This window comes from Hyperolius riggenbachi, chromosome 6 (assembly GCF_040937935.1).
Source record: "Hyperolius riggenbachi isolate aHypRig1 chromosome 6, aHypRig1.pri, whole genome shotgun sequence".
NCBI lineage: Eukaryota > Metazoa > Chordata > Amphibia > Anura > Hyperoliidae > Hyperolius > Hyperolius riggenbachi.
The window spans coordinates 151,117,539-151,130,601 of NC_090651.1; the positions used below are offsets into that span (position 1 = coordinate 151,117,539).

General features: G+C 42.1%; 1 protein-coding gene across 1 annotated transcript in view; it reads right to left on the minus strand.

The window, feature by feature from the left end:
- KIF14 (kinesin family member 14) overlaps positions 1-13,063 on the minus strand; it is a 101,773-nt gene that overhangs the window by 13,034 nt on the left and 75,676 nt on the right. The window contains 6 exon segments of the mRNA XM_068240083.1: positions 1,463-1,537; positions 1,631-1,753; positions 4,909-5,067; positions 5,217-5,401; positions 5,901-6,146; positions 11,825-11,919. Of these exon segments, the coding sequence (XP_068096184.1) occupies positions 1,463-1,537; positions 1,631-1,753; positions 4,909-5,067; positions 5,217-5,401; positions 5,901-6,146; positions 11,825-11,919 (883 nt within the window).

A 13,063-nucleotide genomic window follows, 5' to 3' on the forward strand; every position in this document is an offset into this window, starting at 1 on the left:
CTTTAACCACTTCAGGATTCTGCGTACGCCTAACTACGCCCCTGAATCCTGAAGTGGTTTCCATGGAAACGGCCGCTCGTAAGAGCGGCCGTTCCATGTCAGTTCACGGAGGGTGTCTCCGTGAACACCCTGCGAGCCGCCGATCGCAGCTCGCAGGGTAAATGTAAACACGCGGGGAAGATCTTCCCCGGCGTTTACATATATACGGCGCTGCGCAGCAGCAGCGCCGTAGAGGAGATCGGCGATCCCCGGCCTCTGATTGGCCGGGGATCGCCGGCATCTGATAGGCTAAAGCCTATCCTATCCGGCGCAGGACGGCTTTCCGTCCTGCACCGCACACAGGGGACGGGAGAGGGAGGGAAGGAGGCAGAGGGAGGACTAGTGCTGCGGAGGGGGGCTTTGAGGAGCCCCCCCCCCCCCCCGCTAGGCACAGCAGCGCGGCGGCGATCAGACCCCCCCCCCCAGCAGGACATCCCCCTAGTGGGGAAAAAAGGGGGGAGGTCTGATCGCCCTGCCTGATTTCTGATCTGTGCTGCGGGCTGAAGAGCCCCCGCAGCACAGATCAGCCAAACCACCCGGTATCCGGAAGTGGTTAAGATACAAAAAGGTTTGTTTAGGTACCATTTATAGTGTTGCTCATGTGAACCAGAACTCACAGAGAAGAATATGATCAGTTTTATAGATGATAGATCTGTAAGGCTCCGATATGCTGGTCACGATTGCATGCTACCATAAAGCAGGATCTGAGCAAAAGCATGGTAGCATTCTTGGAAAAATAAATTATGAAGGTTATGCCTGGTTAAGACTTTTTAGTCAGTGTAAAGTTGGCCACACACAATACAATAAAATGATCCGATTTTACAGCAATTCAATAAAAACAATCGTATCTCCAGAAAAAAAAAACGAAAGCTTTTTTTTTCATTCGACTGAAAAATCCGATCGGATTTCCCATTTTTTTCGATTTAGATCGATACGGAATGCCAGATATTTCTCTTTAATTTTTTTTAAAGATTGTATGGTGTGTGTTAGATTGTCAATTAATTAATATACACACCCTAGCAATTTTCTCAGAGTTTCCAATCAGTTTTATCATAATTGGGGAAAAATTGAACATAGGTGTGTGGTACATTGGTCATATTTTTGAAATGTTACAATCAGTTAGAACAATTGATTGCAATTCTTAAATTGAACAGATATTTAAAAATTTGTATGGAGTGTGGCCACCTTAACTCATGGACCCTGCAAACACAACCAATAATCAGTATGATCTGCAACATGCCCCACTGGCCATCGCCTCCTGGTGTGTAGCCTTAACTGGCTAGATCTCATGCAATGTAGAAGCATGCACATCATGCCAAACGACATTTTATAGGCATTAAAGCTACCAGTTACCAAGGTCTGTACATTCATCTATACAAGTGTCAAAAGGCAGATTAACACAGAGCTGTGCTCAGATCTATACCTTCTGACAGTCTGCCAGGGAGTGAATGAAGAAGACAGCAAGCTTGTCTGATGCCTTTTTGATCTCATCAAGGACCTACAGATAGAGTGGGACAATCAGTTAGTAGACAAACATGCTTTGTTGTAACAAATAAACCATCATTTTGAGAAGACAGAATATCTTCCATACCTGACTGTGAACCGTGCACTTGTGAATTTCAGTTTGCATTGCACTGAAACCTTTTATTACACACTCAAGAAGACTTTCTAATCCAGTGCGGATCCCAAGATTAATTGCATTAACCGATGATTTCTAGAAGACAATGTGGTAGAAAAGCATATTACAAAAACCTACAAGACGCTATCAAATTAAGGAGGATTACTAGTGTCTCAACGCAATAGTATACAAATAAACTTATTTCTGAACAAATTAGTTTTTTTAATTTTTACATTGAGAACAACAATACTGTATACATGACATGATCAGCAGAAGCCGGCACTAGGGGAAGCCGTGCAGGATGGGATAGGTTTGCTGTTGCTGCAGGATCCATGGATTAGGTGAACTGGTGCTGCTGACGCAGCTAATTACATACGGGGGGGGGGGGGGGCAGAGGAACATACATAGGGGGAGTGGGTGGCAGAGGAAGATACATGGGGGAGCGGAACATACACGGGGGAGTAAAAAACATATAGGTAAGAAGAGGGCAAACGGGGAAAGAAGGGGACACACTGGAGACAGAAGGGAGCACATGGGGACACAGAAGAACACAATCATAGGAGGAGGACATCTACAAGACGGTCCTGGAATATGGACACACCAGGTTTTGTATAGAATTTTTCCCCCTGGTTTTTGCCCTCTAAATCTAGGTGCGTCATATACCGGAGCATTTTATATTTCGGAGGGTCTTATACGGTGGCAAATATGGTAATTAAGGCTCGTCATGTTTTTATGTACATCCTGTGTAGGTCAAACAGCTTTTTATCTAGATGACTTTGTAAAAGGCCAGTGAATGTGACAAGTCAGCTCTTGCATTGGAGCAGGCCCAGAGCACAAGTGGGAGAATGTCCAACAAGTGACTGCAATGACATAGGGGACATGATCATGGCGGCACACTGGGCCTATCCAGCTGCGCCTTGCGCCACCCTCACCCAGCTCTCCATCCTTTGTTCTTGCTATTGTCTAGCCCTAGTGGTCCTGTTTTTTTTTTCTGTTCTCAAGTGCTATTAATGGTTTTTGCCCCCCCCCCCCCCCCCCCCATAATAAAAACACTATTTGTAAGACAAGCATGGGTAGTGAAATTTGAGGACAGATTTGGGTAACACTGTCCTTATCCCCACATACCAGATCCTTATCCACATACTAGACATACAATAATGCTATCTTTACCCTATATGTTTCCTACCGCTAAAGCTTAGCACTATCCACCAACCTGAACATTAACGCCTTTCAAATCTATATAATTATGAATTCTTACATATAGGTTAAAACTGCTTGTGCACTGCTATGCAACTACAGTATTTTCATAAGGGGAAGCAATAGCATAGAAAACATAATAATGGTAAAATGTATACTATACACAATTGAAAACATAATTGTGACTGCATATGGACATAGTAAGCAGGGTTGAAGCAGAAGTGGCAATTAGAATAGGTATTTAATTAGATTTGCAGGTCTGTATAAAAGGTAATTAATATTGGTATGATGTTGATCATTTGCCTGATCAGAAGTCTAAAAACACACGATTGGTTCACATGATGGCCAGGGGCCCCGGGCCCCTCTCACTGGCCGGGGCCCCAAGGCCAACACGCGATACCTGGAGGGGAGTGCAGGTGGGCCTGGACCTCTCACACCCAGGCTCTGGACCTCTCACATCCAGAAAACCCACCAACACTGCCTCCATACTGAATGCTAAATCCAACACACACAAGCAATAGAAACACAGCAGTACATGCATCCAGCATTAAATGCCTGCACGGGGCGGTCCTGCTAGCGACGCAATCTTGCGATGGCGTCCAACTGAAGCCTCCCACCTGAATGCTAATGGCTGCTAGATGTGGTATGGCAGGTAAAGGGTGTATGACAGTGCATCCTGATTGGCTGACGAGCACCTGCTGACCAATTTCAAATGTAGCTGGATGCATGTACTGCTGTGTTTCTATTGCTTGTGTGTGTTGAATGCCTGCACGGGGCGGTCCTGCTAGCGACGCAATCTTGCGATGGCGTCCAACTGAAGCCTCCCACCTGAATGCTAATGGCTGCTAGATGTGGTATGGCAGGTAAAGGGTGTATGACAGTGCATCCTGATTGGCTGACGAGCACCTGCTGACCAATTTCAAATGTAGCTGGATGCATGTATTGCTGATCAGAAGTCTACCAGAAATTGTTTGGTGGTTATTACAGTGATAGATACATTCCTGCTGCAACACTGATCTTATCTGCATAATGTCATGTGACCAGGCAAGCAATCTCCATTCAAAGTATGTGCTACATAGATTTGGTATGATTGTATCATTAGTGGGCACCTTTAGGAAGGGTAATACACAGGTTAATAAGTCAACATTTCCATCAAAATCAATTACTGTGATAAATCCTGCAACAAATCTACTGACTCCTGCAAACCAACCGATTAAAGAAAAAAGGTTTCTATACATTGATTTCCCTGAGGGCAGATTCGATTATAGTGGTCATATCTGCCAGAAATTGATGTCCCAACATGCCAGACCAATCACAATTTCGATCGACGTTCAGCAAAGTTTCACCTTTAGTCAATCGTAGTTAGTTTGCAGGTGTCCTGCAGCCAGCCAATCACCATGGTTGTATCTTAGGGAAACGCTGCTGCGTCATGTGTATTTTGTGGTGAAACGCTGCCGCAACATATGTATTGTGTGGTGAAATGTTGCCAATTAGGCATATTTCTGGGTCAACTAGTACTGGGGCACACAGGTCAACTTGCACAGGAGCAAGACTCCTCAAGCCTGGGCAGTAGAACGGATCTGATCTTGGATCCAAGAAGCTCAAAGCTACTGCGCGGGCGTGAGGCTCGTTCACAGAAGGCAACTCAGCCTACAATTTTCAGGAGGACGTGGGAAGCCTGTGGAGGATCCAGAGACTTCACTCTACTGAGGTAAGTATCTAACTTTTTTTACCTACCGATATCAAAGGTTTACTTTAAATATAACAAATTACGTTTTATAAAAGTGATTCTATAAACACAACACCAAATTAGTATTTTAGCTAATTAAAAGTTATAGCAAACACCTGGATTTAGAAAAATGGATTTAGAAATAACTACCACGAACTATTATTAAACGTATCAGTGTCCAGGGGTACTTGTGATAATGTTTACTATGCTAGAGGGTACTTGGTGAGTACAGGGTTTCAAAAGGGGTACATGCCAATAAAATGTTGAGAAACACTGATCTAGATAGTATTTAATATAGTTTATAACACATAAGCAGAGTATATACCTGAAGACATAGTTTGTCTGTACGTTCCTCTTCTGAAAGATGTAATTCGGTGCCAGTAAGCACAGCCAGATGTCCAATGTTCTGTAATATTTGTTCTATCGTATGACTGGATTTCTTCCTTGCCTCTGTAACCATGGCAGAAATATCAGAGCAGCAGCCCTAAACAGAATTGAAAGCAAATATAATATATTTAGTCAGCCCTAGGACTCCATCTCTATGCATGAGACTTCTACATTTGGGGAACTAAGAAGTGGCACAAGTAAAAGGTTTACTGGAGTACAGTAGAGAATCCCTGGATTTGCTTCTACCTGTAAAAGCAGCTGTAAGTGTCCTCCCAGCTTCTTGATGTCCAGCAGTAAGCAGTCACTAGGTTTCACTGTCTCTTGCCTTTCACACCAAGGGTCCAACCAACACATTGCTAACACAGCCAGCTGCTGGAAAGCAGAGGTCAGCTGGACGCTGTGAGCTTGAGCTTCACGGTTTACCACGAACACTGAGAAAACATTGAGTTGCAGAAAAAATACATTAAAAAAAAAAAAAGATGATATAGAAAAGGACGTAAAAACAGATTGAGACGAGTGTTTGGGATTTTAAAAATAAAACCTGACTTGTAGACCTGCCACTAGAAACTATGGCAGCACGTGGAGAGGAAAAATACAATATTAATTCTAGAAACAATACCATCTATTAGAGCAGTGCTGTCCAACTTCATGGGCAGGGGTTGTGTCTGGCACCAAATGTTTTGGCTGGAGGGGGTAGAGCATCAATGTACTAGCTTTGGGAGAGGAGCCGAGTGCAAACAAGAGGTGGGCCTGGCATAAAAAAAATAGTACGGCCAAGCGAGAGGATCACTTCATTTTATACCCATAAAGCCTACCATAGCCAAGCAGAGGATTCTATCAGATGGGTACAACTGATACATGGCCAAAACCCAGCAGCTAAATGGTGAATCCAGGCTTCCAAGAAAATATCAACTTTCATTTCATACTCACAAGCATCTGTGCTGTCCTGGTCCTGTTGTTCATATGCCTGGGAGACAGCATGGACTCCCTTACACACAGTCTCTACACAGGAGATCACACTGTCAGCTACGCTCCTGCGATCTGCATGGCTTTGCCCCAGGTAATCCAATGTACATCCTATTAGATCTTTACAAATTCCAGGTAGATAGGAATCATTCCCAACAGAAGAAACACTGCTGGATTTACTCAGGAAACTGCTGGATTTGTTCATCAGCCCTAGAGGTGACATAAATACAGAAAACATTCAGGTACCTACAGTAGGTAAGATAAAAAGCAGTAAACATTCAGGAAAATGGGTACCCTTGTAGCAGCGTATTAAATATATAGGTGCTTTATTATGAGAGTCAACATAGAGGGGGAAAAATCCTATCATAAACTTTTAGTATATTGGTTCTGCAATTAGAATTACAAAAGTCTATCATTATTCAAGGACCTGCTCCTACGGCCAACGAGATGCAAATAATTCTGAGTTCATGCAAACTTGTACAAAAGTATGGACTGTATAGCAAAGTTGCCAATGTTGCATAAAATCAATTAAAAACTATTTAAAAAGAGGAGGTAGTGGTGGACTTCCCTCCTTCAAGAAGACATCAATTTATTCAAAACGCTCCACAACTGCAAAGCGTTTCGCAGGTTTAATCCTGCTTCATCAGGCAGTAGAAGGAGCAATAACAAAACTGGGACAATAGTAGAGCCAAACGCCTCTACAAACGTATGCAGCTTTAAAATGGACCAATCAAACACAGCAGCAGCACTTGATCGGTCTGTTTTTAAAAGGAACCAGAGACGGAGAGATAATAAAAAAATTATACAAACCTTGGTCTTCCTACAGCCCCCTCACCATCCTCTGGCGCCACCTGGTTCCGTGGCTATTCGCCCATAAAGTCCATCAGTCCCCATTGCCAGAATCATTTTGCTACTACTACTGCGCAGGTGCAGAACTCTCTTGGTCAGGGGAGTGGAATGGGTGGAAACGCACAGCTGGACTGTGCATGCTCCAACAGGCCCTGACTGAAGGACTTTATGGGCCAAATTGTGGAGGATACAGGCGGTGCAGGAGGACGGCGAGGGAGCAATCAGCCTGGTGGAGGCCCCAGATATGTATAATTTACTTATATCCCCTGTCTCAGGTACACTTTAAGCTGCATAAATCTGCATACACAAGTCAGCATTATTTGGGGCTCATTGACCATCCCTACTGGTTGCTATGGGCAACCATCACAAATATTTCCCATGCATGAGGCCCAGAGCTGCAGTTTTATTTCAGTAAATTAAATGCAGACTGTTGCCCTTTAATCATGTCACAAATATTATATGACCTAGAGATGGGGACAGGAAGGCAAGAACATCTCAGGCTGAAGTATCACTCTTTACATATAAAAGAGAAAAAAACTTTTTCAGGGCACAGAGCATTACATTGAACCCAGACTGGAGCAATCGTAAGACAGCAACCTCTATGAGTTACTTCACAGAATTTGGAAACAAGTTCACTTAAAAATCCACTTTACTTTCTTCCACCTTTTTTATATTTTATCAGAACTCTAGAATGGCAGCAGAGATAAAAAAAATCCGAAGGGCCTGTTTCTACTGCATCCAAATTTGCATTGTGGAAATTTGAATAAGAAATGTGTGCAATGTAATTCAATGGAACAATTTCCATTCACTGTGTTTTTTCATGCAGATCCTTTTTGAAAAAAAAAAAAAAAAAAAAAAACCTGCCTGCTACAGTTTTTTGCACCATGCATTGTTACACATGCGATTCACATGTAATGAAAGTAAATGGTCCTGCATGCGATTGCAAATGTTCGCATTTTCTATGTGAAAAAACAGGTGCTTTAGGGCTCGTTTCCACTATCGCGAATCCGCATGCGTCCAACGCATGCGGAATCGCACATGTAATGCAAGTGGATGGGCCTGTTTCCACTGTAGCGTTGTTGAGGTGCGTTTTTTTCAGCGGTAAAACGCACAAAAGAGCCAACGAATTCGCCTGCGAGTGTAATGCATGCGAATTGCCGCTAATGTATTTAAAAGGAAATTCGCATGCGGCTATGGTATGCGAATTTTCATGCGAATTCGCATGCGAATTCGCATAGGTACCAATGTAACTTCAAACAGGCAGTGACATGGTTAAATTCGCATATACCCTCACCTATGCGAATTCGCATGCGAATTCGCGACAAAAACGCGCAAAAATTCGCATCCGCATGCTATTTCATGCAATTTCAACAGCGGTGGAATCCAGGCGATTCTGCACCGCAATAGTGGAAACGAGCCCTCAAAGTTTCTCATCCAACATGCTTCTTATGTTTTCCTGTATAAGTAGATACATATTTGCTCTACTTACCACATAACATATGTATTGCACTGTTTTGATTGTAGTGATTATATTTTAGTAAAAAAAAACAGAAAGAAAATCCTTATGGTGCCCATAGATGGTACAACGTTTTCATATTCTTCTATTATATATTTTCATTCGATTATTCCGTTAGATTGAATATAAATTTTTTTCCAACATGTCCGATCAGTTTTTTTGTAAAAAAACAAAAACAAAAAAAAAACAAACATTCTTTTGTCTTGATCGAAAAAAATATTCTTTTTAACTTTCATTTGATTTGCTTTTTACTATATCGTGTATGGGCACCATTAGGGTTTTCCATTTTGACTGTATATCTTAAAGCCAATTCGGACGTCATTTCCTTCCATACTCTACTACTCTCTCTGTGTGCATTGCTCACCCTCCTCTCAGTCTTCAGACACTCCCACCCAGCTCTGCAGTAGCAAGTGCATAGTCATAAATCATCATTGTGTGACTCTGTAGAGCTGGTTTATTTGTATGGATTGGATTTTAGAACCTGTTTTTGGCCTCTTGCACACTACACACAATTTCAATTTTTTAAACGATCCAATTTTTGATTCCGATGAAAAAACGTAGCAGCATGCAGTATTTTTTTTTTTTTTTTTTTTTAAATCGGAATCAAAAATCGGATCATATAAAAAACAAAAACGAAACCTCATGTAGAGTGCAAGAGGCCTTTCTCAGCATGAGGAATATTGGCCAATCAGAGACAAACAGAGGTGAGGGAGAGGAAAACGGGAGGGAAAGAGCCTTCAGCTAATTAGGCTGCATTAGTTAAAGGGAACCAGAGATGAACGATTCACACAAAATAAACATATCAGTCGATAGCTTGTAAAGAATAAATGCTCTACCTGATAATTTCGCCGCTCTGGTGTGCCTTTTTGAGTGTTTTTTATCCATTATTGCTCCAGGAAAAATCCAATATGGCCGCTGGCACATACCCATTCTGCTGCCAGGTTATGAGCTGTTCTGGATGTGCTGTCTAGGCTCTATGAGACTATAGACAAGCAGGGCTGCTGCTGCAGCCTTTCATCTGTGTGCATTATTTATTCTGGTATGCTGTGCATGCAGCTGCCCGTAGGAAGTGTCTCTCATAGAAATAAATACTAGTGATGACTGCTCAGTCAGATCACACAGGCAGCCACTGTTGTTCAGAGCTTCTTTCTCCGCAGTGCAGCCCCTCCCATGTCATCAGAACTCTTAGTATGCAAAGTAGGAAAGCTGAGTCAGGAAGGGGCAGGCTTGAAAAGACCTCACAGAAGACTGACTCAGCTATAATGATTCCAGGTCAAACCTAGACTGAATGCTCAGTCGGGGATTCTTATCAGAGCTGATTACAGGCAGATTTAGCAGGGAAGAATGAAACTAAAAGCAGGGTAGGTGTTTACTGTCATGTTCCCACTGATAAATGTAATAAAATACATGAGGGTGCTTCGCCTCTGGTTCTCTTTAAGTCTGAGGGGAATAACTGTTAGAAGGGGAGGATTGTAAAAAAAAAAAAAAAAACAACCAGCGTGCCCTGCAACTTCCTTTGTTCAATAGACGTACCAAATAAGAGCCAGGGGACCTGGGGAATGGTGTTTTATGGAGAAGAAAAGGAAGAGTGATTTTTCTCTTTTGGATTGCCTGATTAGCTTCCTTGTTACTTGTTTACCAGATAAAAATAAAGAATTGATTTTTAATTTTATGCCTGACAGTTACTCTTCAAAAAAAGCATTTCTTTGTTACAGCTGATACAAATCCCGCAATAAATCTGCAGTGTGTCTACTTCCTGCTTTAATGGAAACAGACATATTGGTAACATTATGTGTTTACCAATTAGCTTCTCTGCCATGGCAGTCAGGTGACATAGTGGAGAGATCAAATTACAACTTGTGATTAGTCGCAGATGAGGGAGAATTAGACAGGCTAGTCTCTAAATACATACAGGGCGCATTTCACTTCGTTTTCTTTTTGTCCTGTGCGAGAGGTCAGGTTCACTTTAAGGTAAGTGGAGGAGTGGAGTGATTAAGGTTAGCCTTATCTGCTCTCGGCAATTGCATCTCCTCCACTTCCTTATTTAGTTTGCAGGTGTCCTGTAACCAGCCAATCAACATGCAGATTCAGTCCCCACATGGTGATTGTCTGGCTGCAGGTCACCTGCAAACTAAGCCTGTAATAATAGCAGTGAGGCTATGAAGCACTTGCTGTTTTCTTGCCTTCCATGTCTAATGTATTTATAATGTCTGAATAGCACTTTTGAGCACTCTAGCACTTTGTTATAGTACCCCTGACGAAGCCCCCCATTTCTTTTACGGGTTGAAACATGTTGGGTTGTATGATGGGGTGATGTGTGTTTAGATAAGATACAGTCTGGGAAAGATGGGTTACCTACGGTGTGAGGATTTATTTATATCGCCACTTACAGGGCTCTGAGAATTTTATTTCTCTCTCCCAGTTACATTAGGGGAACAGCTTAATTTTACAGGCTTAAAGAGACACTGAAGCGAAAAAAAATGATGCTATTATGATTTGTATGTGTAGTACAGCTAAGAAAAAAACATTAAGATCAGATACATCAGTCTAATTGTTTCCAGTACAGGAAGAGTTGAGAAACTCCAGTTGTTATCTCTATGCAAACAAGCAATTAAGCTCTCCAACTAAGTTAGTCCTGGAGAGGGCTGTTATCTGACTTTTATTATCTCAACTGTAATTGAACTGTTTACTTTTCCTCTGCCAGAGGAGATGTCGTTACTTTACAGACTGCTCTGAAAGACTCATTTTGAATGCTGAGTGTTGTGTAATCTGCACATATTATAGAATGTTGCAATGTTAGAAAAAACACTATATACCTAAAAATAAAAATATGAGACTATTTTCCTTTGCTGCTAATCTTCTAGTAATTATTCATAGTACACAACCAATTCATTATATCATATATTTTTTTCGCTTCAGTGTCTCTTTAAGGATTTTAAAACTATTTATTAAAAGTTAAGTTTTAAGACTTCTTTGTGTAAAGGGTATACAATAAAAAAAAAAAAAAAAAAGTTTCTATTTAGGAAATAGTTTTTACAGTAAGGGTGATAAAACATGGACTGTATTACCACAGGAAGTAGTTATTGCAAATTCTATAGCAGCGTTTAAAGGGGGGCTTTCCATGCAATAAATGACATCCACGGCTATAAATACTAGGTAAATTCTAGCAGTGTTGGTCTAGGGGTTTATCTGCTTGCCATCTGGAGTTGGGGAGTATTTTTTTCCCTTTTAGTGCTAATTGGCCCAAGCCTTGTAAGGGTTTTTTCACTCTCCTCTAGATCAACCGAGATGTGCGAGGGTGCAGGCTAGTGTTGTACCATTTTCTGGTTGAACCCAATGAAAACCTTATACAGTATGTCTTTTTTCAACCCAAAAAACTATGTAGCTATGAACATGTGCTACAGTGGAATGCAGTGTGAGTACAGAGGAATATGGTTCACTGTAAAAAAATATAAAAATAAAAAAAAAAATGGTCCATTTATTTGATACTACAATATTGTATGTAATAATTTGTTAACATTACCTGATGAATGTCCAGACTGTAAGCTTTGAATAGGATGAACACGGATTTCATACAAACATCCTGAAATTCTCTTATTTTTCATCAGACTTTTGCTCCTTGAGGAAAGAAGAATATATGACACCCTCTTTAAACATCTAACAAGAAACAACAAATGATTTATCCCACACATGCCAGGTCTTCAATGCCTCCTTTTAAATGTAATTAAGCTCTGCGCCACTGACTGGTCGGGGATGACGCGCTTCCAGTTTGTGGAGCGCAGACTTCCGGTCTGCCGTTGGTGGCTTGGAGCGCATGACGCGTCTCCGCATGGTGGCCTATGACTGCGTGCGGGGATGCGGCCGGGGCGGGTGCTTCAGGCGCGGGCGGGTGGGGCGGCGAGTGGCGGTGGTGTGTATTTCAGTGGCATCTTTGGACGCCATGAGGAATGGGCACTACTAATCTCAGGATGTTAGTTCCTGATGAGGCTGAAGCTATTCGGCGAAACATGTCGAGCTTATAGGCATCCCACTACCTACTGACTACCAGAGACCTCCTGAGTGACCTGGCGTTCTAGATCTGCTAGACCTGCACCGCATGAGGACGCTGAATTGAGGGGTAACTAATGGATTTTTTACCAAACACCCTAGCATTTGCATGAATTGTGCTTGCAACATACGTTCAACCCCAGAGTGTCCAAGCTCACATTTGCCATTGAATCTGCGAGTGGGATCTTAAAGCGGACTATAACCCTGCATTTCAACTTTGCTCTAAAACATTATTTACAGCATATTATACGCAACCAGCATTTTTTTTTTTTACTAGACCAGCATTGGAAGGGTTACACACAGAGCTTTAGGGCCTGTTTCCACTACACGCAGATTGGATGCAGAAAAACTGACTCCAATTAATGCCTATGGGAAAATCTGCATCAGAATAATCGCGTTTAGTGGTGACAGGCCCATAGGAATTCATTGAAGTCAGTTTTTCTGCATCCAATCCGCATCAAATCTGCGTGTAGTGGAAACAGGCCTTTAAAGTTCCGTGGAGAGAAATGCTGCCGCAGCCGAAGTTTAGATAGATATATTTAAGTAAACACAATGTAAGAAGTGAGGAATGTGACTCACTCGCTCTCTGTGTCCGGGAGCTCCTGCACAATCAGTGTGTGTGTCACATTCCACACTTGTTACATTATGTTTACTTAAATGTATCTATCTAAACTTCGGCTGCGGCAGCATTTCTCTCCACGGAACTTTAAAGCTC